General features: G+C 46.8%; 1 protein-coding gene across 1 annotated transcript; it reads right to left on the reverse strand.

Annotated features, from left to right (window-relative positions):
• Positions 1 to 23,869, reverse strand: Rplp1 (Ribosomal protein LP1). Its single transcript, XM_077685283.1, has 5 exons — positions 23,637 to 23,869; positions 23,489 to 23,549; positions 20,182 to 20,325; positions 15,888 to 15,947; positions 1 to 86 (listed from the first exon to the last, which is right to left on the reverse strand). The coding sequence occupies exons 1-5, from the start codon at positions 23,706 to 23,708 to the stop codon at positions 73 to 75; spliced, it is 351 nt and encodes a 116-aa protein (XP_077541409.1). The 5' UTR covers positions 23,709 to 23,869; the 3' UTR covers positions 1 to 72.
• Positions 23,870 to 24,082: the final 213 nt, after the last annotated feature.

The raw sequence follows: 24,082 nt of genomic DNA on the forward strand, positions 1-24,082 counted from the left end.
TAACCATCAGCACTAGTGGCGAATCAGAGCTTTATTCACAGGCAGCGAGGTGAGTCCACAGGAGCCGGCCCCTCAGTCAAAGAGACCTGCAGAGAACAAAACAGGTCAACAAACTTGTTTAAAGAAACAACACAGCCACCAAACCAAACCACCTTGCCTTCCAATTTGGCAATGGTACACTCAAACATACAACCAGCTCTATTGCAGAACTGATCATACATTGCAAGATTACAGAACTTGTTGAGCTAGATGGTCAAAGACAAGTCTGTCGAGTGCCCCATTCGTCTTTCGGCCGTATGCATTACCAGCCGAGGTGAGACAGCTGAATCAGATTCGGGAGCAGTTTTTGGAGCAGCGAAATCTCGATTTCGGAGCAGAACCTTGATTTGGAGCAGAATGATGTCATTTATTATGTCACCTTAGGAGCCTAAAAATCAAATTTTTGGCTACTCGGGGGGAAGGGGGAGTGCACTTTTTATTAGGTCTTGAACGTACATAACACTGAAACAGCCTTTTAATGAAGTTTTTTTTACTAGAGTATCACAAGGCACGAACTGCAGTCTTTTTACAACCCACTTACAAATTGTTAGGCTGTATGCATAGATAACACGAAGTGCCATTGAAAATATCCAATAAAAAAACTAAGCAATCGTAAGGCATTTTCATTATCATGTGAATGCTGAAATTATTTTTTAATCCCAGACACGGCTTTACACACAGTTGTAGAGACATGGCAAAAGTTGTGCAAAGCGAGGTGACATTCTTCGCGCGCACCCCACCAGCCCTCCCATTTTAATCCCCAACGTGCGCAATCACTACGATCTCAATTTGAATAACGTTGGTATGCTTAGCCACCTCCCTGTTGGCATTAAATTTCACTGAAGATAGATGCAACATGCAATAATAGCCCGTCCCGCTCTCGGCCACTGCCTGAACATTTTGCGGCGATGTAGCCTGCGCCGCCACTTCTGCAGCGTCTATCGTCCCATTTCCGCCACTGGCAAGATCGCTGTGAAAGGCAGCAATAACTCAGCGTTTTAATATAACACCGCAATGAGTCCGAAATTTCACTTCAAGCACCCACCGCGCCTCTCACTCGAGGCCGAAACACGGCGAATTCACGGACCCCACGTTGTTTTTGTTGAACTCCCGTTCTTCGAGTCACGCACCTTTCCTCAACAGATCAAACGAATAAATAAAAACCCAGCCACCCCCATAACCAAAACCACAGTAGAAATCAGCGAAGAGCACTCTGCCTGAACCACGAGCAACTGCTTGCCCGACGGACATGTTTTCCAATATTTACCACACCAAGATGGCGGCGCCCAGTAATGCCGTTCCGGAAATACGGCGCTCCAAAAATTGCCGTCTTTTCATCAATTTTCGCCAGCAGTTTGTCGCCCGAGTACACATACGTATTTTTTCTACAGGACTTTGCAATTGATTTCCATGGGAAAACTTTGAATGATCAATCAAATCAACCTTGCTGGAAAATTATGCCGTCAGTAAGCATTTTCCCCCACTGAAACTGGCGGGAGCGTTAAAATCCTTGGCTCTCAGACTGTTTCGGAGCAGTTTGGCACAATTTTTGCAATTTTCAAGCTTTTGGAGCAGCCTGGCGCAGGAAAGCAGTTTTGTATCAAAAGTGCGCAATATGCGCAGCTGTCTCACCCCTGATTACCAGCACAACGAAACACCTTAGGCAAGGTGACCAGAGGCAGAGCTTTCACACCCCACCCACTTGGTGCAGCAAATTCAACTAGGCACACACTTCAAATGTGTTGCAACATATCTTGTGAATTACAGGTTATAACTACTTATTTCGTGACTGGGATATAGAGCTGACTGGTCCCTTCAAACTGAGCTAAGTTGAACTTCCTCTGCACGGCCCCTTTTAACCATCACGCCTGTAGCTGCGCATCTTAAGCAGGCTGCCCATGAAGCAAAAGGACAGCCTACCCCTCCACCTCTGGCAGCGTTGCTGTAGTCTCCCTCGAGGGCGCATAGTGCCCAAACAGGGGCACTAATGCGGGCGGAAAGTCGGAGACAACGCCTTTCCGAGCAGGCCCTTCACAACCGGCAAGCCACCAAGACAAGTTTGCTTCACGCAAAACATTTGGTGTCCTACAATTGCCTACCGAACCAATAGCTTGTTTTGCATACTTGTGATCCTAGTTAAATTCGCAGCTGATTAAGCAAACACAATCACGTGACAAGCGGGCAGTAATGTGGACTCCAGCACAGAGGAGTACTTGAAAAGATGCGCACCTATACTCTGTTCTTGCCATTATGTATCTTATTTCAGTAAGGTTTGCGTTAAACTGTGTTCTAGTGGAGTAATCTTTCAAACGAACCACACTTCATTTCGTCTTCATGGCCCTCTTACATGGGGGCTGCCCTTATGTTGCATACCTGCCCTAAATTCATGAAGCACTGCAATTTTCAGAGACTGACAGTTTAAGCAAAAATGGCCTAGCACTAGGCAACTGGATACAAGTATTCATATTTGATTTTCAAATTCAAAGTATTCAAATTTGACCGTTGCCCATTTCAGCACCACATTGAAAATGCAAAGCAGTACCTCACACATGCAGTCCACTGCTTTCCATTTATACCGTATAAACCAAGATTTGGCCATGTGCTCGAAGGCCTTAAATATCAGGCAATCACAAATCTATGCCAGTTTAACGTGCACATCATGCAATCGCATACCACACAGTCATATAAAGCTTTTGGAGGGCGACTACTGTACTCGCACAAAACCCAGAAAAAAGCAAGTGACAGGCTGTACGTTATGAAAACAACTGGGCTAGCAACACCCCCCCCCCCCCCGTTCATTTGAGAATGGCAATATAAAGACGTATTCCAGAGCTTACAGACAACCCAACTACAGAAAACCGCCTTTGGTACCTCTCTGCCATATGAGCTTGGACTTTGCTATGCTGCCTGCAAGCTTCCAGTAAGCGCCCCACTTTAAGGGGGGACGCGGGTCTTAGAATGGTCCAAAATCGCGAAAATACGCATTTTGGGAAAAACACATTTTTGAAGTCTTTATACCTTCAAGCACCTACTCTAAAAGTTTCACCGCTGAATTTGATCAGGAATAATCTCAAAAACAACTTTGAAAACGCAGCGGGAGCCGCAAAACGCCGAAAACCGGGCTAAAGCTTGAACTTCGCGCGCGCGCCACACTCGAAGCAGACTGCCGGCGGCGGCCATCTTGGGCTCGCTTTGTAGCTGATTTCTTTGTGCGTATTTTGCGCCATCTCAAAATGGCGTCGCATGGGGAGAACGAGCGTTACCGCCGATTTACTGAAGGTCGTTTCGGAGCCGCTGATTGGCAGGAGCACACGCGCTCGAGTCGAGCCCCCCGTTCCGCGTCTCTGATTGGCCGGCGCCGTTGAGCCGGCATTTTTTTTGTTTTGTTTTTGCAGGCGAGCGTTCGCTTCCGCAGTATTTTCAATTCGGGTGCGTTTTCTCTGCCGTTAGTGACTGCGATTCTGTCACAACGTCTTTATGTCTCGTGCCGCAATGCCTGGAGACCTTTACCTCAAGGAACTACGCGCTGCAAGCGTACGAAAACACGATAGAAGACGCCGTAGACGGCGGTGCCGAGATCGCCTGTCACGTACGAACCGGCGGTATTCTCGCAACTGTCCCTTTCGAAAACGTCCCTTTTGCGTCCCCTTTCATCGTGACGTACTTCCGGTTAAGCAGTGGGCTTTTTATTCAAATAGCGTAACTGTTCTTGCAAACGCATTTTAAAGAAGTGAAACCATGTCAGAGTATCTTTTATGTGTTTATTGTTCCGCGAGCGAACTGCGACGAAAAATCGTCTGCTCCGAGTAGCCACGGCTCATAGCTCCGCCGTGCTTGCATGGCGTCACATCCTGGTGTTCGCTTTTAGCCAATCAGGGCTCGCTCAAAAGGGACACTTTTGAAAGGGACACAAAAGGGACAAAACACGGGAATACCGCCCCTGGTCCGAGAAGCGCCGCGTGGAAACGTCCAGATTTAATTAGCTGTTGTGCTTTGGTTATATTTGTGGGAAAAAAAAAGTCCGCAGTACAACATGTTTGTGCTTTTTTGTAGTTTGCATCGACGTTGAAGGAAGTGCAAAGAAGGAACTACCGTACGTGAAGGTTCAGCAAAAAGTGCAGTTTTCCAGCGCTGTTTACAAAAGTTTTTCATTACTTGCATAGAGCCTTCCTGGTTATTTTTGGGGTACGGTCGCATACTTTGTTTTTTTTTTTCTTTAGGAACAGAGTGACATGGCGATTTTTATATTGGGCCATGCTGTAGCAAGAGTTAGAAACTAGATTTTCCTTTCTTAGTTTGCAACGTCAGCTCTGCCTTACTGAGTGTTTCACTATCAGGCTTTTGACCTAGGATGATAAGACTGGTATCATTTAATTTGCAATAAATAGATCTAGCAGGTGATGCTGTTTGTATGATGCTGTTTGTATCACTCTGGTATCCATCGCCAAATCGAAGTCCACCTGCAGCTCTACAGTTTATTTTGTGAGGTCACGCTCTTCCTTGCGTACAGTTTATTTTGTGAGGTCACGCTCTTCCTTGCGTGGTGTTTCCTTATCTTACTCTTTAGCCAGGATAACAAGACTGGTATAATTTAATTTGTATTGAATTGGTCTAGCAGCTGATGCTATTTGTATCACTGAAGCACCGGTCACCAAAGTGCATTTCACCTACAGCCTTGCTGTAGGTTTGTGATGCATAGCAGGACAATCTCTAGTTCTGGGTGGCTGCTGTGCTTTAGTCTCATTGGTAGCACAAAAATAACAGCAGCACATGGTATTTGTGCCTTTCTGTATTCTGTAAAGACACTGAAAGAAAAGGTGAATGAGGATATACAGTTTCTGAAGTGTAACAGTAGAAAATTTAGTTTTCCTTCGCAATTTGTACGGTATTCGTGCAAATTTATGTCAATCTTTCCAGAGGTATTTTTGTGTTACAGTCACATAGTTGGTATGCTTTTCTTCGTGAAGAATAGAGCTACAAAATGATGCTATTTATATTGTTGTAGGTATGCTGTAGCAAAAGTTACCGTGATCGAAAACTTCAAATGCATTTTTCTCAGTTTCTTTTTTTGCAAGACCAAGCTCTGCCTTACGGGGGTTTTTGTAATGTTCCTCTTAGGCTAGGATGACAAGACTGGTACCATTGTATTCGTACTGAATTGATCTAGGGGGTGATGCTATTTTTATTGCTCTGTCATTGTTTACCTATTTGCAAAAATGAATAAAAAAGGCAATTTTATACGAATTGTTGATATCAAATATTCACCTCTTTCATGCTTTGCAAAAGTCTTCGAAATGAATAAAAATAGCATAGCCCCCCAGAGTAGACCTTGGGCATTAAGTCCGTATAAATCACCATTGAGTTTGCTAAAGCGAAATTGCTCTAAACCCCCGTAAGAAATGCCTCAAAAAATAAATTTCAAAGTGTTGTATTTCTTGAACAAATGAAGCTATGTTAAAACTAATTACATATTTGAAATCAGTGTAAAAAACTGCTTAAGACTGCCAATTTTCATCTAGCTGGCACTAATAATAAAAAAAATTGTCTAAAGACCCACCTCCCCCCTTAATCAGGCATCTCATAGGAATAACCCGTGCCAACAGCAAAGGTTTCAATTGAACATGTACGAAACCCCAGAAGTACACCCCACAGCGCGTTTCCTTCCCGATAGTTGCTTAAGGGGGGACGTGGCTTTCAAAATCAACTTTTTTATTTCTTTATGGATTTTGATGAAAATTGGCACAGCAACTGGAAATGCTTCCGTGATAACACCATAAAAATTTCAAACTAATATTTTGAAAACTTTTTTATGTATTAAATTTTCTTTCTGTTCCGCTTGTACCGAGCTTGAGCGACTTATAAAACATGATAGAAAATTTGTTCGAAGTGCTTTGCATTCCCAAATGAATGGACGAGGTCGTGACAGTTTTAGAATTTTTTTTTACAGCACAATGTTTTTTAGTTTTCATTTTTTTAGAGGTCAATGTGCAATAGGCATGTTGACTGAACGATTATTTGAATAAAAAAATCACAAAAAACAAATCTGGAAAACCAAGAGTGTCACGACCTGAACTGTTGATCAAGGAATGTAATGCAAGAAACGGAATCAAAATAGACCCAGCGGTCACAAAGAAATCCCTGGTACAAGCGACACAGGTGGCAAAAAAAACTGTTTTGAGAAAACGGCTTCCGAAGTTGCAACATAGGTTTCACTTATCAAAAGTCGTCACGGTTGTAGCCTTTCATGTCTTTTTGAACATGGGGCTTCTGGAATGCCTTGCCTTGAAATTGGAGTGCCTTTTACAGCCTTTCTCTTTCCAGAAAACATCATTTTCAGCTCCTCTGTGAAGAGTACATACCCCACTTTGCAGACCAAATGAAGGGGGAGATGGGTTTCAATGGGCTTTCAATGCAAAGTAGGTTAGCTGGTTGGCTGTATCGCACTGAACAGCCTCCTTTTGCAGTGTTGTCACCATGGCAACAAGTTAAGCATTTTTTTTACTTAAATTTGAACATTTTTGGCTTTTTTTTATGTTTTATCATTTTGCCTGGCACAGCAACTTAGCACTCATACGTGCAGGTGTTCATTGCCAAAAGTTTGCATACCACAAGGATGAAAATGAGCTACTTTGAAGCTTGGTAGAGTATTCTGCATAACTCCCAACTTCAATGCAAGAGCATATTTTTTTACTACTTTTGACATTCAAGGCATCCAATATTTCTCGCAGCAAAGCCAGTATGCCCTAAGCAATGGAATCAATAATTTCACTAAAAAATCACTGTTAAATGCTGCGACAAACGTACATTTTCAATGCAGAGAACATATTTTTATTCCTATATTACTAACTCAAACCTGTTTGCATGAAAATTACAAGTGCACGGGAAACGATGCGCAAGAAAGGCGATATGGCTCGCGCGCATCGCAGCGCACGCTTACCGCGACATATCGAACTTTGATTATAGCTGATATGGCTGGTCAGGTCGCTTTTAAGATTAAATCTAACGTCGCGGGCATTAATTACAACTACTGGCGTTCAATCGTAACCGGTTGCCCAGTCATGTGCTGCTCCAATGCGCGTCGGCTATGCCGTGCGCGCCGCAGCGTTTGACGCGTCGACCGTTTCTTTCTCAAGGCTAGCGAGCCCTCAGTCAAAACACAGCAATAACTAAGCGTGTAAACATCGCAAATCCGACTAAAAGTTCACTTCACGAACCGCTATCTCAAGCGCGCACACCGAGTCACCCTCCGGGGTCTGGCGACGGTAGAGTCATGCGCACCACGAAGCGTTCGATGACCTCCGCCTTTCGAGCCACACAACTTCCCATGATCTGGCTCGTTATCTCCGGCATTCCCACCGCGATAACGTCCGTGTTGAATGCCATAGATTGAACAGAAACTCGGCCGAGCGAAGCGGCGAAAATGAACTCAAACCGCTCGCTACGCAGCTCAGGCGGCTGCCATCTTGCATTGCGCCCGTGACATCCAATCAGGAGGGTCGTTGTTCTGTGCCCCGACCGAGGACCAATAGCGCTTCAGCATCTATTTCTAGCTTCGTTTGTGCGTCGTTTCTTTTCTGCCGTTTGTGCGTTTGTGAATGAACGAAGATAAAAGAGACGAGCAGAACCGGAAAGACGATCGCTCGGCCGATCTAACCATATCAAAATGGCCGCGCCCGGTGGCACCGGTGCGGAGATAGAGCGCTCCGAAAATTGCCGTTTTTTCGCCCTTTTGCGCTGATAGTTTGTCACCGCGCCTGACAAAAGTATTTTTTTATGCCACTTTGCGACGCTTTTCAGCCTAAAAACTTTGCAGACGCATAGAATAGGAAACATAGAAGCCGAACATGTGGGTTTCAAAAAAACGATGTTTTGGTCATTTTTCCGAAGTTGAAAGCCGCGTCCCCCCTTAATAGTGCTCCTGTCAAGCAAATGAAGCTATAAAACCAAACCCCCCCCCATGCTCTCCCAAGTTACGTTACAAGTTCCCGCGATAAACAATGTCCTCCGCTGATGCACTGTGGTGCAGCAAGTCCAAGCACACAAAGATGGAACTGGTTGTGGGGCAGCTATTCCGCCAAATACTCCTGCCACACGCAGCCAGCTTAGGGCCACTCAGGTAGGGCCCAACCAAGGCCTGTCGCAGCACCATACGGGCAGGCTGCCCATGAAGAAAAAGGACACCCTGCAGTGGTTAATGCTGGCCGTGTTGCTTTAGTCTCCCCCCCGGGGCACACCAGGCCCACTGAGCAAGGGCACTAATGCAAGCCCAGAGACATTGCTAGCCTGGGCTTACGTGAATGTCACACACCCAGTTTCGAATAATGCGAAGAGCCAAACCCATAGCCCACACGGCGGTGGGACAAAAACAATGGTCGTTCCGGAGCGCTTGTGGACAACAAAAAATTCAACTCCAAGACAAACAGTACTGTGTAGACCGCTTATAACGTATGTCGCGGGAGCCGCAAAAATCCGCACTATAAGCGGTACCGCACTATAACCAAAATGTGCGCGAATTCAACCAAATCGCCACCTACCTGTCAAGTCATCCTAAATTTTTTATGACCCAAACGTACAGCGCCTAAAAACGAAGGAAGGGTCTTTATTTCGTAATATTTTTAACATCAGCCGCTGCTGCCGGGTCTCACACATTGCAAAAGCGCGGTCTTACAAACGGCGAGTGCGGCTTCAACTTCCGCTGTGTTTGTGTTTAGAAAGACCATGGCTGCGTTTTTGCGTCAATGAAGATGCCGCAGGACATGATAAGAAAGGCCAGCGGGATTTTTTTTTTTACCCCACCTTGTGTTCACGATGCCGAAGGCGGCTGCTTATCAGCGCAACGTACTGGTGGTGGAAATCTTCGCGCGGCTCGCTTGTTCGGGAAGAGCGGTGGCTTGTCTGCACAACGTTTTAAAGCGTGAACCGCATGGAGCGATTTCTCGCGAAAACGTAAAGCGCACGCCGCAGGCGCGGCGACGCCGGCGCGGATACAACTGACGTAATGTGTGCGGCGCGGTAAGAGGCGGCGACATGGCGCCGGCACTGGCCGTGAAGCGGTGCAGGCAGCTCCAGGGACCAATTCTAACCGCTCGCTGAAATGCCGCACGAGGCGCAAGCGAAGATGCTCATGCAAGAAAAAGAGCTGATAATATGACCGCAAAGTGGAATATAAACTGCCATCCACGCTGCTTTTGAAAGCGCCCATCAAAAAATACCGCGGTGGTAAGCCTAAACTAAAGTACCTTCATCTGATCGAGGGACTTTAGCCTAAACACCTCTGGCGCGGCTAGCCGGCTCGGAGCACTTCGAATCTCCCGCCATTAGGTGCGCGTCGTTCCATTGGTGCAAGTCGTCAGGCTCCTCCCATTGCCGGCAATGGGAGGTGGCTTCTTCACCTACGCAAAGAAGCCACCGCCAGTGCTGAATCGTAGACACGAGCATGAAAAAAACGCACGCGAAACGCCGATGTGCACAATTCGTGTGCGAAAACGGGCCATGCGGTTCACGATTAATAGAGACAACTTGCCACGCGCGGACGGGGAGCCGGTCGCTATCTTCCGAGGTGCATCAAGCAAGGTCAGCTGTGGTTATCACATACGCGCGAACTAAAGGGTGCCTATTTTTTGCTTCTGTGTCGAAGTTAGAGGAGAGCAAGGGGTGCGCGCTGCGTCAGATGGCCGATTTCATCATTTCTTTTTTTCTTTTGCTACCCTAGAACGATGCCCCAGCTGCGCCGGTCGATGAGCAGACCCGCCGAAAAACCGCTTTATAAACGGTATTGTGTTTCGGCCAACCGCATCTTCAGCGGTATGCTTATGCATTGAGTTCTATGGGAGGCAAACCAGTGGTCACAAAAACCCGCATTATATCCGGTTCCGCACTATAAGCGGTTACGTTATAAATGGTCTACACTGTATATACCGTATTTTGACGATTCTAGAAGCAACCATAACAAGGTCGATTTACGACGCATGAAAGCGGGCCCAAATTGACGCCGTGAAATCATTCATGAAGTTTTGAATTACAAAACCCTTCAAATGGAACAAAAGATGATCTGCTGGGAGATTCTAGGAGTGGTAGTCCAAGCCGCACGACGGATTGGAACGGCAGTGCAGGGGACTTGGTAACAGACAAAAGCAGTGGGTTCACTGTACCTATTTTTCTTTTGAATGTTTTCCAAATAAAACACCCATCCTGGTCTCGTTGAAAAGAGCATCTTTTCATTTTAATTTTCCACCAGAGCTGCTTCACTTCAACCTGTGCTAATTGCGAGTGAATCACGAGGAGGAAAAAAAAAAAAAAAAAAAAACTCAATGCCCAAAACTTATCGGCTACTGACCACGCATAACCAAACGGTGTGACTTAAGGGGGGACGCGGCTTTCAACTTCGGAAAAATGACCAAAACATCGTTTTTTTGAAACCCACATATTCGGCTTCTATGTTTCCTATTCTATGCGTCTGCAAAGTTTTTAGGCTGAAAAGCGTCGCAAAGTGGCATAAAAAAATACTTTTGTCAGGCGCGGTGACAAACTATCAGCGCAAAAGGGCGAAAAAACGGCAATTTTCGGAGCGCTCTATCTCCGCACCGGTGCCACCGGGCGCGGCCATTTTGATATGGTTAGATCGGCCGAGCGATCGTCTTTCCGGTTCTGCTCGTCTCTTTTATCTTCGTTCATTCACAAACGCACAAACGGCAGAAAAGAAACGACGCACAAACGAAGCTAGAAATAGATGCTGAAGCGCTATTGGTCCTCGGTCGGGGCGCGGAACACCGACCCTCCTGATTGGATGTCACGGGCGCAATGCAAGATGGCGGCCGCCTGAGCTGCGTAGCGAGCGGTTTGAGTTCATTTTCGCCGCTTCGCTCGGCCGAGTTTCTGTTCAATCTATGGCATTCAACACGGACGTTATCGCGGTGGGAATGCCGGAGATAACGAGCCAGATTACGGGAAGTTGTGTGGCTAGAAAGGAGGAGGTCATCGAACGCTTCGTGGTGCGCGTGACTCTACCGTCGCCAGACCCCGGAGGGTGACGCGGTGTGCGCGCTTGCAATAGCGGTTCGTGAAGTGAACTTTTGGTCGGGTTTGCGATGTTTACACGCGTAGTTATTGCTGTGTTTTGACTGTGGGCTCGCTAGCCTTGAGAAAGAAACGGTCGACGCGTCAAACGCTGCGGCGCGCACGGCATAGCCGACGCGCATTGGGGCAGCACATGACTGGGCAACCGGTTACGATTGAACGCCAGTAGTTGTAATTAATGCCTGCGTCGTTAGATTTAATCTTAAAAGCGACCTGACCAGCCATATCAGCTGTAATCAAAATTCGATATGTCGCGGTATGCGTGCGCTAAGATGCGCGCGAGCCATATCGCCTTTCTTGCGCAACGTTTCCCGTGCACTTGTAATTTTCATGCAAACAGGTTTGAGTTAGTAATATAGGAATAAAAATATGTTCTCTGCATTAAAAATGTACGTTTGTCGCAGCATTTAACAGTGATTTTTTAGTGAAATTATTGATTCCATTGCTCAGGGCATACTGGCTTTGCTGCGAGAAATATTGGATGCCTTGAACGTCAAAAGTAGTAAAAAAATATGCTCTTGCATTGAAGTTGGGAGTTATGCAGAATACTCTACCAAGCTTCAAAGTAGCTCATTTTCATCCTTGTGGTATGCAAACTTTTGGCAATGAACACCTGCACGTATGAGTACTAAGTTGCTGTGCCAGGCAAGATGATAAAACATAAAAAAAAACCAAAAATGTTCAAATTTAAGTAAAAAAAATGCTTAACTTGTTGCCATGGTGACAACACTGCAAAAGGAGGCTGTTCAGTGCGATACAGCCAACCAGCTAACCTACTTTGCATTGAAAGCCCATTGAAACCCATCTCCCCCTTCATTTGATCTGCAAAGTGGGGTATGTACTCTTCACAGAGGAGCTGAAAATGATATTTTCTGGAAAGAGAAAGGCTGTGAAAGGCACTCCAATTTCAAGGCAAGGCATTCCAGAAGCCCCATGTTCAAAAGGACATGAAAGGCTACAACCGTGACGACTTTTGATAAGTGAAACCTATGTTGCAACTTTGGAAGCCGTTTTCTCAAAACAGTTTTTTTTGCCACCTGTGTCGCTTGTACCAGGGATTTCTTTGTGACCGCTGGGTCTATTTTGATTCCGTTTCTTGCATTACATTCCTTGATGAACAGTTCAGGTCGTGACACTCTTGGTTTTCCAGATTTGTTTTTTGTGATTTTTTTATTCACATAATCGTTCACAGTCAACATGCCTATTGCACATTAACCTCTAAAAAAATGAAAACTAAAAAACATTGTGTTGTAAAAAAAAAATTCTAAAACTGTCACGACCTCGTCCATTCATTTGGGAATGCAAAGCACTTCGAACAAATTTTCTATCATGTTTTATAAGCCGCTCAAGCTCGGTACAAGCGGAACAGAAAGAAAATTTAATACATAAAAAAGTTTTCAGAATGTTAGCTTGAAATTTTTATGGTGTTATCACGGAAGCATTTCCAGTTGCTGTGCCAATTTTCATCAAAATCCACAAAGAAATAAAAAAGTTGATTTTGAAAGCCACGTCCCCCCTTAATTACCACAAGAACGCAACAATGGCTGAGAGCACGTAGACATGTAGGAAAGATAGGTGAGGCATATATCCGTTTGTAGCCGGAAGAAACGGGAAGTGTTAGAGGGCACCCTGAATACTTTTCTGCACACATCAGGTGGCATAACATCATGGAAACCACATGAAGACGATGGTAGGCTAAGCGCACCTGCTGGCCAACCAGTAAGGTGATAGCACTAGTGATACGAGAAAGGAATACTAGCAAAAAAAAAAAAAAAAAAAGTCACAGCTCCCATGCTTTCACGGTACAACAATGAAGTTCCCGCAGTGAACATGATCTTGCACTCGCGCATTTTGGCGAAGGAAGTTCAACTGTGACTACACGCATGCAAATACAGAACAGACTAAAGCCCTAACCACATGGACGCAAAATCAAGCGTCGGAGTCGTTCGGCAGCAACGCGCAGACACGCATGAGAGGGCGAGTAATCGCATAAGACCGGCGAAGTCGCGCGCCAGACGCTGCGTTGGCGGGCATTGCTGGACACGTATGCCATCTTGTTGAAGTCGTTTATGAGCAGCTATTATCGATCCTTGAACTGCAGCAAATATCAAGACAATAACTTTATCAAAAAAAAATCACTTGGCCTCTATTCATTTCGAAGTATGTAGACAGTCAAATATTGAAATGTTGCGAAAAGTATCTCGAGTCAGCACGGTCAAACCTGAACAAAACAATATAGGATGATAAACGAAGACGAACTTCGCACAACTGCTTTACTTGCTACTTGATTTAACCTTCATGTTATGTAGCGACTGCACGTTCATGAATTCAAAGTAATGGCGAATTCCATTGGGCGAACAGGAGCAAGTGCAGCGAGCAGCCAGAGCAGCACACGGGAGTAACGGGGACGTGTGCTTTCGTTCCGCGAATGAAACATTCGCGCTGCTCCAGGAGCAGTGAAAAGAGGGGGAGGGCGAGATGTCAAGAGTCATGTGACCAAACGTTTCCCGCGCTCGTGATGTCCGCAACAGTTATTCCTCGCCAGTTTTGCCAGATACGTGCCGGTGGTTTTGTGTCTGCCTTCCGCATGGCGACGAATGAAGAAGCCGAGCGGATGTTCATGTTCATGATAAAGGGGTCATCTCCCAAAAATTAGCTGCGAACGATAACAGCGTCCACCGTCTTTTCCAGATACGACTCTACCTTCGGTCGCTGCTCCGGCGGGGTGAACAGGTGCTCGAACATAAACTCATGCAATGTCAAATCGTCGTCGTCGTCGCTCCTGCTGCTGCCCGATGATGAGCTTGCGCTGTGGTGCTTTCATCATCTAAAAGTAGCAGCAATTCCTTGTCGAGACGGCCGCGCTTAGCTGCTGCCGTACGCACTTGAGCGACTACCGCGGCTGCTGGATTCCGCCATTTTTCCTCCGCCACCCGGCGATAAAACCAGAAATGACGCAAAAGAGGTCATGTGACTTCCTCGGCGTTCCCTGTTACTCCGCCGCTGGCGACGGAGCACCGAGAACTGCTCTCGGCGCCAAAAAAGTGCTCCTCATCGACCAATGAAACACAATGCCCCTGCTCCTGCCCGACCACTGGAAGACGCCAGAACTCGCGAGAGCACTTTGGGTGCAGTTAGAAGTGCTCCTGTTCGCCCAATGGAAAGCGCTATAAGCAAAACAAATTTCAGCACTGCCTTGTTACTGACGTGACCGTCGAACGTCATTTGTAGGTGAAAAGGCAAGGTACTCTGGCACCCTGTTTGTACCCCATAAAAAAAAACTGATCAAACCCTCACCGCAAAAAAATAAAATAAAAAAAGAGAAAATATGCGGCAGCTTTGCCAGGATTCGAACCACAGACTTCCAAAACAAAAGTCCGGCATTCAACCGCTCAACCACACCAGGAGACGAAGCTGCCTAGAATTCGGCATATTAACTGAGGCTGCCCACGAATATTGTCAAGTGTGCTGTTTTGGTCGTACTTGAGACATTTGAGCATTGGAACGCTCGTTTCTTGCGCACCGTTCTCGGAGCAGAGGACAATAATGCTAGTGCTACAAGCGATGTAACCACAGCTCCCTTATTTGAATTAAAAAAAGCTATCGCACATCCCCGGTCTCCCCTGCGCTAGCCACGGTAGCTATACAAATGGAATGGAATGCGCCACTGGAATTCTGGCGTTGATAATGCTTGGTCATCATGCACCAATCTTGCAGACAAGCCACATTATGCTAATACTGGAAGCGATGTAGCCAGGGCTCCCTAATTTAACTCACACAAAGCTATCGCAGATCCCAGATTTCCCAGATGAAAGCCGAACAAGCCACAAATGGATGAGCGCTTGCAAACAAATAGCTTGCAATTTGTCAAGGCACCTGATTACCGCAAGGTAAGAAGAAATTTACGGTTTCCTGCTGAAAGGAATGACCCCAAACCACGAAAAGGACAAGAAACCCGCACGCTGCCGCCCGCTTTCCGATGCTCTCTCGCGCTGCGTCGACGCCGATCTCTGGCAAGCATAGACATCTCTGGCAAGCGTATTCGCCATGCATTTTTGGCGATGCGCGTCGACGTCTGCGCGTGAAAACGCCGAAAGTACGCCGCATGTGGTTGGGCCTTAACTTGTACGACAGCTATTACTAATATACTCCTGCCACACACAGCCAGCGTTCAAGGTGTCGCCGCACACGGCGCAAGCTGCCCATGAAGCAAAAGGACACCCTGTGAGACACAAACGCTGGCAGTGTTGCTGTAGTCTCCCCTAAAGGCACACCAGACCCACCAAACAGGGGCACCAATGCACGCCGGGAGTCGGGAGACACTGTTGGAAAGCAAACACAGGATACTACGCCACGTCCCACAAGGTCGTCGCTGCATTACCTCGACTCACCCGAGCTCAAGTGTGACCTCACGCCACATTATCAGCCGCGGAGAGGCGTCAAAGCTGCGGTGGCTCTGGGCCTGGCCAACAGCAATACCACTACACCAGGCAAGGGGCGCTTGGTCGCCCACTCTCAGCACGATTGACGCGCGAGTCAGGCAGGCAGTTCCCTTTTTGCTCGTGATAACTAGGTTTACACAAAGGCAACACCTGACCCATAATTTAGCCCAGGTTAGATGTTAAAAAACAAAAGCCAACATCAAACACGACGTCTATCACCTTCCCTCTTGGCAGAGCTGGGCTTCCGTATCATAGGTTTCATATAGAAACAGCAGAAAGAAAAAGAAAACCACCCCTGGAGCAAAACGTCGATGGAGCAGTGCCACTCACCGAATCCCATGTCGTCGTCTTCCTCCTCAGACTCATCCTTCTTTTCCTCCTTCTTCGCCTCTGCACCGGGGAGGACGAGAAACAGTGAGCAAAAAAACCCTTGCACACACCCTTCCCACAATCTCAGTGCAACACAAAGACGTCGTGCAACGTATCAGCCCAAGCGGAAGCGCGGAGTCTATGCAGTACAGTGGTCCGTAACAGTGTTGCCAATTTCCACTGTAACAACCACAGCCGTGCTGTGAAATCCAAGCAGGCCGTTTTAATGCCTAACATTGTTTCCTAAGAGTACACACTACCAGCCAAGCCACAAGCATGCCAGCCACAAGGGGCCTTGGCTCCGTCCACTTGTCGATGCATTTCGGCACAGTCCGGTCAAGAGAACGAGACCGGTCTGCTTCCTGGCAACCGGTTGCTGTAGTCTCCACATGGCACCAACAGGCCCATCAATGGAGGCTCTCTGGTGTGGCGTTATATTTGGAGACAACCGCCCACAGTGCTCAAACAATGCTCTCAATTTGGGCAACCGCCATATGCTACTCGTTACCACACACGCTTGATGCTAAATTAACAGCACGCCAGAAGATGCCTCACCCACAAAGCGCCAACAATAGGCCACTCGCTGCTTCTATTCCCCCCTCCCCCTCCACGCCACTCGCACGCTTTTCAAAGCTCCCCACAAATGCGAACAGTCCTGTGACAGTGCAACCGCAATACGCGGCAGCTTCTGCCTCAACCCAACAAGTGCTCACTCAAACAAAAAAGCTGCCCACAGAGGGAACCAGAGCTACTAGCGTTTTCAGTGAGCCCATCAGTTCTCAGCCCGCAAAAATTTCCCCCTAATAGATTCCCATGCCCACACCTTTGCTTCTAGATTCCTAGCAAGCACACGCAAAGGTGGTAAACTTCGAACAAGGTTGACTACTCACCCAAAACGGACCATTTGGCACAATGAAAAGCCAAGGCCACAGTCCCTCCTGCTTAATTATGCACTACAGCCTACAAACTCAAAAAAAAGGACCAGATCTAACTACACAGTAGGATATTTTGTCAAAGCAAAGGGGGTTTAAAATTAACAAAAGTTAGGGCGATGCCAACATAAAATTCGCCTAAGTACAGAGATGGAAATTTTCAATTCTAATAAATTCCTAGCCATCAACCAAATTTAATATAACAGTATTGTACTTTGCAACATATTTTTCACATTAGCCCTTTCTCAACCCTTTGATGCCCAACGCAGGGTTCGTACAGAATATTTGACTGAAAATTCAAGGACTTTTCAAGGATTTCAAGGATGAAAATGGGCAAAATTCAAGGAGTGTTAGCAAAATTTTATTTGCTTACAATACTTATGAAAGCAGTGCAGTTTTCGCATGGATTTCTTTTTCCACAGAAGCTGTTTGCCTTGACTAAGTAAATGAGGTTGTTTTTCGCTTCAGCTTCTTCCGAAAAATGGTCCGCGGATTCCAGCAGGCACTTGAGAGTTTTTTGAAGCTTTGACTACCTCCCTTACATCTTATCGAGCTCTTGCTCGAGCTCTTTCCTCTTTGAAGTTGCCTGCCGTGACAGTGCTTGTTTCTTTTGTTTGCCTAGGTATGCGGCATACCTATGCCGGGCTTGGCGCACTGACGCCTTCAACTCTTTTGGAATTGGAACATTCAGCAGGCCGCCATGGTTTTTCACAGCCTCGCAGATAACTCGTTGAGAAATATGCGACAGCTCTGCCAAATTCTCGACCGCAACCTGCTTGTTGATGCTGAAACCTCTTTCCACTGAGGCCTGCTCATGGCTCAGGAGGAGAAGTTTCATCACAGCCCATAACTCTCGTAACTCCCGTGCTCCGTATTATTTTTGGACTGAAACTTGCACTTTCCGCCTGGCATCCTGTCAAAAAGTAGGACCGAGTACCGACTGTATGGTGTCTGGAAGACACATACCGACCGACCGTTGATACAACTTGCGTTGGATTGGATTGGATTTCTGGCTCGCATTTGTTGCCAGACGACGCAGGCGCTGCCGGTTTCGAAACCGAAACTTGCTGCTATTGCTCTTCTGTCAAGGCTACTTGTTTTCGCGGTCATTCCTCAGTAAACGCGTTTTGAAATCAGTACAAATTACGGAAATACGTCGTTCATTTGCTTTATTGAAACAAAGTCCACTAAATTTTCAAGGATTACAAGGAGCTCACTTATATTTAAGGAGTTTCAAGGGCCCTTGAATTAATGTTATCAAATTCAAGGATATTCAAGGATTTCAAGGGTCTGTGCGAACCCTGCCAACGTTAGTGAGGAGCAACAACCTAAACAATATTTCCCTTCTCCAGCGCTTCCTGGTTCTTTTCCGCATTGACTGCCATCTGTTGACAGGTGAAGGTACCCTGACCTTCAATAATGAATGAAAGATAGTGCAGCACGTACCTTGGTGCGCTAGAGAACGAGACTGGCTTAGGAGTCTCAAATGACATCAAGCCTGGCAACTCGATGGTCCCGAGAAATTGTGAAGTTTCGTTGTTATTGCAAATGATAACAATACAAACTTAATATTTACGGTCTCCGCTTGAGCCATACAATGAGTGCAGATGCTGATCGTGCAGCAAGTGCCCGGTGTGTAAAAAAAATATGAAGTTTTGACCATCGAAGGGTCAATGCATAAACAAAACTAGAAAATTAAAACAGACCACTCACTCTACTCTGAATTCATCCAAACACTCATAATTGATTATGCTAAAGCCACATCTGGGCTATAGGACACGCCACAGGAAAAGTCCCTGGATTAATATCAACCACCTGGTAAAGGGACAGACAACAGATTTTTGACGAGTTTATGTTCTGCATCTCAAATGAGAGCCAGCGTTTTATATAGCCGGGTAACCACAAGCAATTTATAAATACAAATTGGCAAAAATCATTTTAATTTGGCACCAAACTTTTTGAAATTAGAAGAGTGGCGGTTCGTACTGTAGAAACTTGAGACACTACAATATGTTTCACGGTCACGCGACCTGCAAACCTTACAGTTACTGGGACTGCTGAAACATTTATTCACTTGTTGAAAACCTTTAGACGCAAGTACTTGTATGAATTTAAACTGTATATGCATATTTTAACATTATTTTGAAATTTTTCAAGACACGCCGCCCGTCGCCGCTGGGTTGCTCTCAGTGTGGCTAACAGCCTCCATGCCCAGAATCAAGGGTAGCATTCAGTAAACGGACCAAGTGAAGGAGCTTTGATGATTCTGCCAGAGTCAGGGGCGTTTCTTCTGCCTAAATATTCTATTTCAGTTTCCAAATCCGGACCAAGTGAAGGAGCTTTGATGATTCTGCCAGAGTCAGGGGCGTTTCTTCTGCCTAAATATTCTATTTCAGTTTCCAAATCCGCCAATAGCAGCTTAAAAAAAAAAAGACGCACCCGGGGAGAGTCAAACTGCCGCCTTGCACAACGTGAAGCCAGTTTCTACCTACTGTCCATCCCAATAGATGGCGCCTTCGTGCAAAATAGACTAGTCAATTAAAAAACCATATGAAGGAATAAGAAAGCCTGCAATTCCCACTCCTTTTAGATGGAGACAAGTTTTTAAATATCGCTTTTCATCTCACACAAAGACAAAAGTATGTTGCCGCGTTCCTGTACATCATGGTTTCCAGCACGATTTTTGGGAGGACACATACGGCTCGTAAATGCAAAAATTTCGATTTAGTAAGTTCTAGGGCATTATCAGCAAAACTTTCTTGTTAAGGTGCTTTAAGGGATGCCCTTTCATTTGGGATAGAGAACATATACTCGACAAAAATCTGTTGTCTGTCCCTTTAACATGCAAATGTCTTGAAGTGCAGGTTCTCTGCAACTCAACCCTGCTCACTACTCAGAATTCCTTCAACCACTCACTCCCTAGGGTTAACCTGCTAGCCAAGACAACGCATAGACAAGTATTCGGTGTCTTCGATTTGGCTGCACTCACTGCACTCATTCAGGTAGTGCAGCACCCACCTCTTCAATTTAGAGTGCAGCGCATGGCACCTGCCCTTTTCTCCTCAATTTACCAACGGTGCAAAGTGCAGGACGAGTTCACAGCTTTACCTGCACCTCCCAGGGAGGAGGTGCAGAAGCAGACGACAAAAGTGCAGGAACAGGACTGTCTGCAGAACCTGTGCCGAACTAACTGAATTCTGAACTCATGCAGAAAGTGCAGGCCAAATCGAAGAGACCTATTATCCGTTCCCGACTGCCTCCAGCAAAACGCTGCCACCGGCCGGGTCAACCCTTTGAGGTAGAAGCAAGGCAGGGACACTAACCGGGCTTGCCAGCGCCTCCTGCAGGAGCAGCAGCTGCAGCCGCAGCCGGAGCCCCAGCCGCTGGCGGGCCTGAGCCGACACCGGAGCCGACGTTCGAAATGAGGGCCTTCAGGTCCAGTCCTTCCAGGGCCTTCGCGAAAAGGCCTGCAGCAAGGGATGAGGGTGGTCAGACACCCCGCCCTCCCAACTTCATTTGTACCGCATTTTCCGGCCTACAAGTCGCACAATAAAACTGCACCGATAATCAGTTTTCTGTCATTACGAAATAAGCACAAGCAGAATTTTTTTTTTTTGCTTTCGCAAATGCACCAGTAGGACGTTCAGGGGTGAGACAGCTGAACCAGATTTGGGAGCAGTTTTCGGAGCAGCAAAATCTCGATTTTGGAGCAGGAGAACCTTGATTTGGAGCAGAAGAACGACATTTATTATGTCACCTTAGGAGCTTAAAAAAACAAATTTCTGGCAAATCAGGGTGGTGGGGGAGCGAGGGAAGTGCACCTTTTAATTGGTTTTGAACGTACATAACTCTGAAACAGCTATCAATAAAGTTTTTCTATCAGAGTATCACAATTGGTATGACATTTTTACAAACCATTTTTAAATTTCTAGGCTCTATGCATAGATAGCGTTGAGCGCCGTTGAGAATTTCGAATTGAAAAACTAAGCAACTCCAAGGCATTTTTATTATCATGTGAATGCCTAAATTATTATTTTTGCAATCCCAGACCCGGCTTTACGCACAAGTGTAGAGCCACGGCAAAACTTGCGCAAAGCGAGGTGACAGTCGTCGCACACCCCCTCCCCATTTCAATCCCCAAGGTACAGTCTTTGTCAAAATTTTGTGGGCCACGGCGACCGTGGCCGGAGCAGGCGCGCAGCCGAGCAGGGGCGCTGCGCTTGCCACTGCCGGCTGGTTACGCGGCTAAAGAGAGTGAGGGGAAATTGCTCGCTTCCCTTCGTAGCGCGATAAGTGCAGCGAGGCCGGTTTCTCAGAGCAGGTGCACTTCGCTTCAGCGCAGGCACTTTGGGCAGCTCTTGTCGCACCGGACACAATACAAAAGCGAGAACAAAAGTTCCCCTCGCTCTCTTTAGCCGCGCAACCAGCCGACAGCGGCAAGCGCAGCGCCCCTGTCTGGCCGCGAGCCTGCTCCGACCACGGTCGCCGTGGCCCACAAAATTTTGACAAAGACTGTACACGTTCACTACGATCGTAATTCGAGTAACGTTGGTATGTTCAGCCACCTCCCCCTTGGCTCCAAATTTCACTTCAGATAGATGAACCATTATTACTAGTGTGCAATAATAGCCCGTCCTCAGACACTGCTTGAATATTTTGCGGCGATGTAGCCTGCGCCGCCACTTCTGCAGCGTCTGTCGTCCCATTCCCGCCGCTCGCAAGCTTGCTGTCAGAGGCAGCAATAAATCAGCGTTTTATAACACCGCAACAAGTGCGAAATTTCACTTCAAGCACGCACCGCGCCTCACACTCAACGCCGAAACACGGCGAATTCGCCGGCACCACGTTGTTTTTGATGAACTCCCGTCTGTCGAGTCGCGCAGCTTCCCGCAACAGATCAAACGACTAAATGTAAACCCAGCCACCCCCATAACCAAAACCACGGTACAAATCGGCGAAGAGCACTCAGCCTGAGTATAGTGCCTGGCCTGAGCAACTGCTTCGCCCGGCGGCCATGTTTTCCAATCTTCACCACACCAAGATGGCGGCGCCCGCTGAACGCTGATGTTCCGGAGATAAGACGCTCCAAAAATTGCCGTTTTTTCGTCAACTTGCACAAGTAGTTTGTCGCCTCAGTACGCATAAGCATTTTTTCTACAGGACTTTGGAATGGTTTTCGATAGGGAAACTTTAAAACTCGCAGAATGTAACATGTGCAACCTGACGCGACTTTCGAAAAAAAAAAAAAGAAACTATCTCTGAGGCAGTTTCATGCGGTGTTTTATTGAATGATCAATCAACCAAACCTTTACAAACAGCATCACCTTGGGGGTGCTGAAAAATTATGCCGTCAGTAAGCATTTTTTCCCACTGAGACTGACGGGAGCGTTAAAATCCTTGGCTCTCAGACTGTTTTGGAGCAGTTTGGCGCAAATTTTGCGATTTTCAAGCTTTTGGAGCAGCCTGGCGCAGGAAAACAAATTTGTATCAAAACTGCGCAATATGCGCAGCTGTCTCACCCCTGGACGTTCAACCAGTGTGAGTCACTGCAGTCTTTCTAAAAGTTTCAACGATAAGCCATCCTTGTCACACAGCAAGTGAGGGTTTGTGTTAACAACAATGGGTTACGAGTCCCTCGGCCAAAGCAGCGCCTCTGCACAAAAATCTTCCCCCAGAATAGCACTCGAGTACCACCTTAACTCCCCATCCCTAGAACAGCAGTCCAACCATTTCAACATGCTTGTCGATGCATTTCGGCACAGACTGGCCGACAGAACGAACGAGGCCAGCCTGCTTCCTGGCAACCAGTTACTGTAGTCTCCACATGGCACCAACAGGCCCATCAATGGAGGCTCTCTGGCGTGGCGAACTACCGGGAGACAGTGCTGTCGAAATTCGCAGGTTAGATTGGTCTGTAGCCACAAAAACGTTCGCTTACAGACTCAAGCACTTCTACACTCCAATGGGAACATTTGTTCCAGATTATGAGGGACCGACAGTTGAGCTAACTTCTTGAAAACAGTGGCACAGCCCCGAATGCAGCAACAATTTCTAAACGCCTTTCCCAAGCTTCGAACTTACCCACTGCATGGACACCACACAAGTCTCATCTAGCGCACTACGACCAAGCTGCGCCACAACCGTTATTTTTTTATTCTTAATGCGAAGCTAGGGAGCATGATATACGCGCCACTAGAATTACACATTCGCTACTATTACGCGGGCTCCGGCAAAAACCGGTTAGCCAACACCTCGTGGTTCCCACGTGTAACTGCGACTCGTGCGCACTGACGTGTAAACGTTAAGGTAACATTGTTAACGTTAACAGCGTCACGAGCCGTACGAGCAAAGCACGTTTATCAGAATTACGCTCGCTGAATCACGCCTAGGTACCCTACTCAAACTCGCGCGCAACTTGTCATGTCTGCCACGACCTACTACATGTCTGGCACAAGCACCATAAGCCCTCGATACTTTCTTAAAGCGCAGTAACCCCTTTCCCCTCAATGGCAATTGAAGATAGACTGGTTTATACTACAGCAAATTGCGCGAAACAGAACGCGCGGGATTTCATAATGACGGGGGGTACCCACCGACGTTTTCTACCCAGAGACAACGCAAGAGGCTTACCTGGCCAGTAGGGCTCAACCTCGACACCAGCAGCCTTCAGGATGGTGCTAATCTTCTCCGCCTGTTAAACATAAGGACCGAGCAATGCGACATTTTAAGCACACAGTAAGCAGCGCATGCCGCAGAGGCGACGACGCGGTCTACGTACGGTGACTGCGATTTCGTCGTCTTGGAGGATCAGAGCGCCGTAAACGCAAGCAAGCTCGTCGTTGGAAGGCATGATGACTTGATGGTTTTGTTAAATGAACTTGATGGCAAATATTTCCAGTGCACGTTGCTGGATTAGCCTTAGCCCCCGGAGGAGAACGATGCACTTCTGCCGCGATGGCGTCAGGAAAGGAAAGGAAGTTGGCTTCGCACACCTGCGCCGGAAACGACGCCCATCATTGTTGCCTGTTGAAATTCCAACTGCGCTGTTGAGTAAAGTAGCGCGAACTAGTAAATTCGTACATTCTAACAAAGCTCAATTTGATAACAAGAATAATTTCTTAAACTTAAAAACAGACATAAATGAAAAGCTCGAGCCTATCAAGTGGCTTTAAGGAAAACCTAACGTGCCGAGTGCTTGTCGTCTGCTTCTTGGTTCACAGAGCG

Source organism: Haemaphysalis longicornis, unplaced genomic scaffold, assembly GCF_048455015.1.
Source record: "Haemaphysalis longicornis isolate Haplotype H1 unplaced genomic scaffold, Haemaphysalis longicornis Haplotype H1 scaffold_9, whole genome shotgun sequence".
Lineage (NCBI taxonomy): Eukaryota > Metazoa > Arthropoda > Arachnida > Ixodida > Ixodidae > Haemaphysalis > Haemaphysalis longicornis.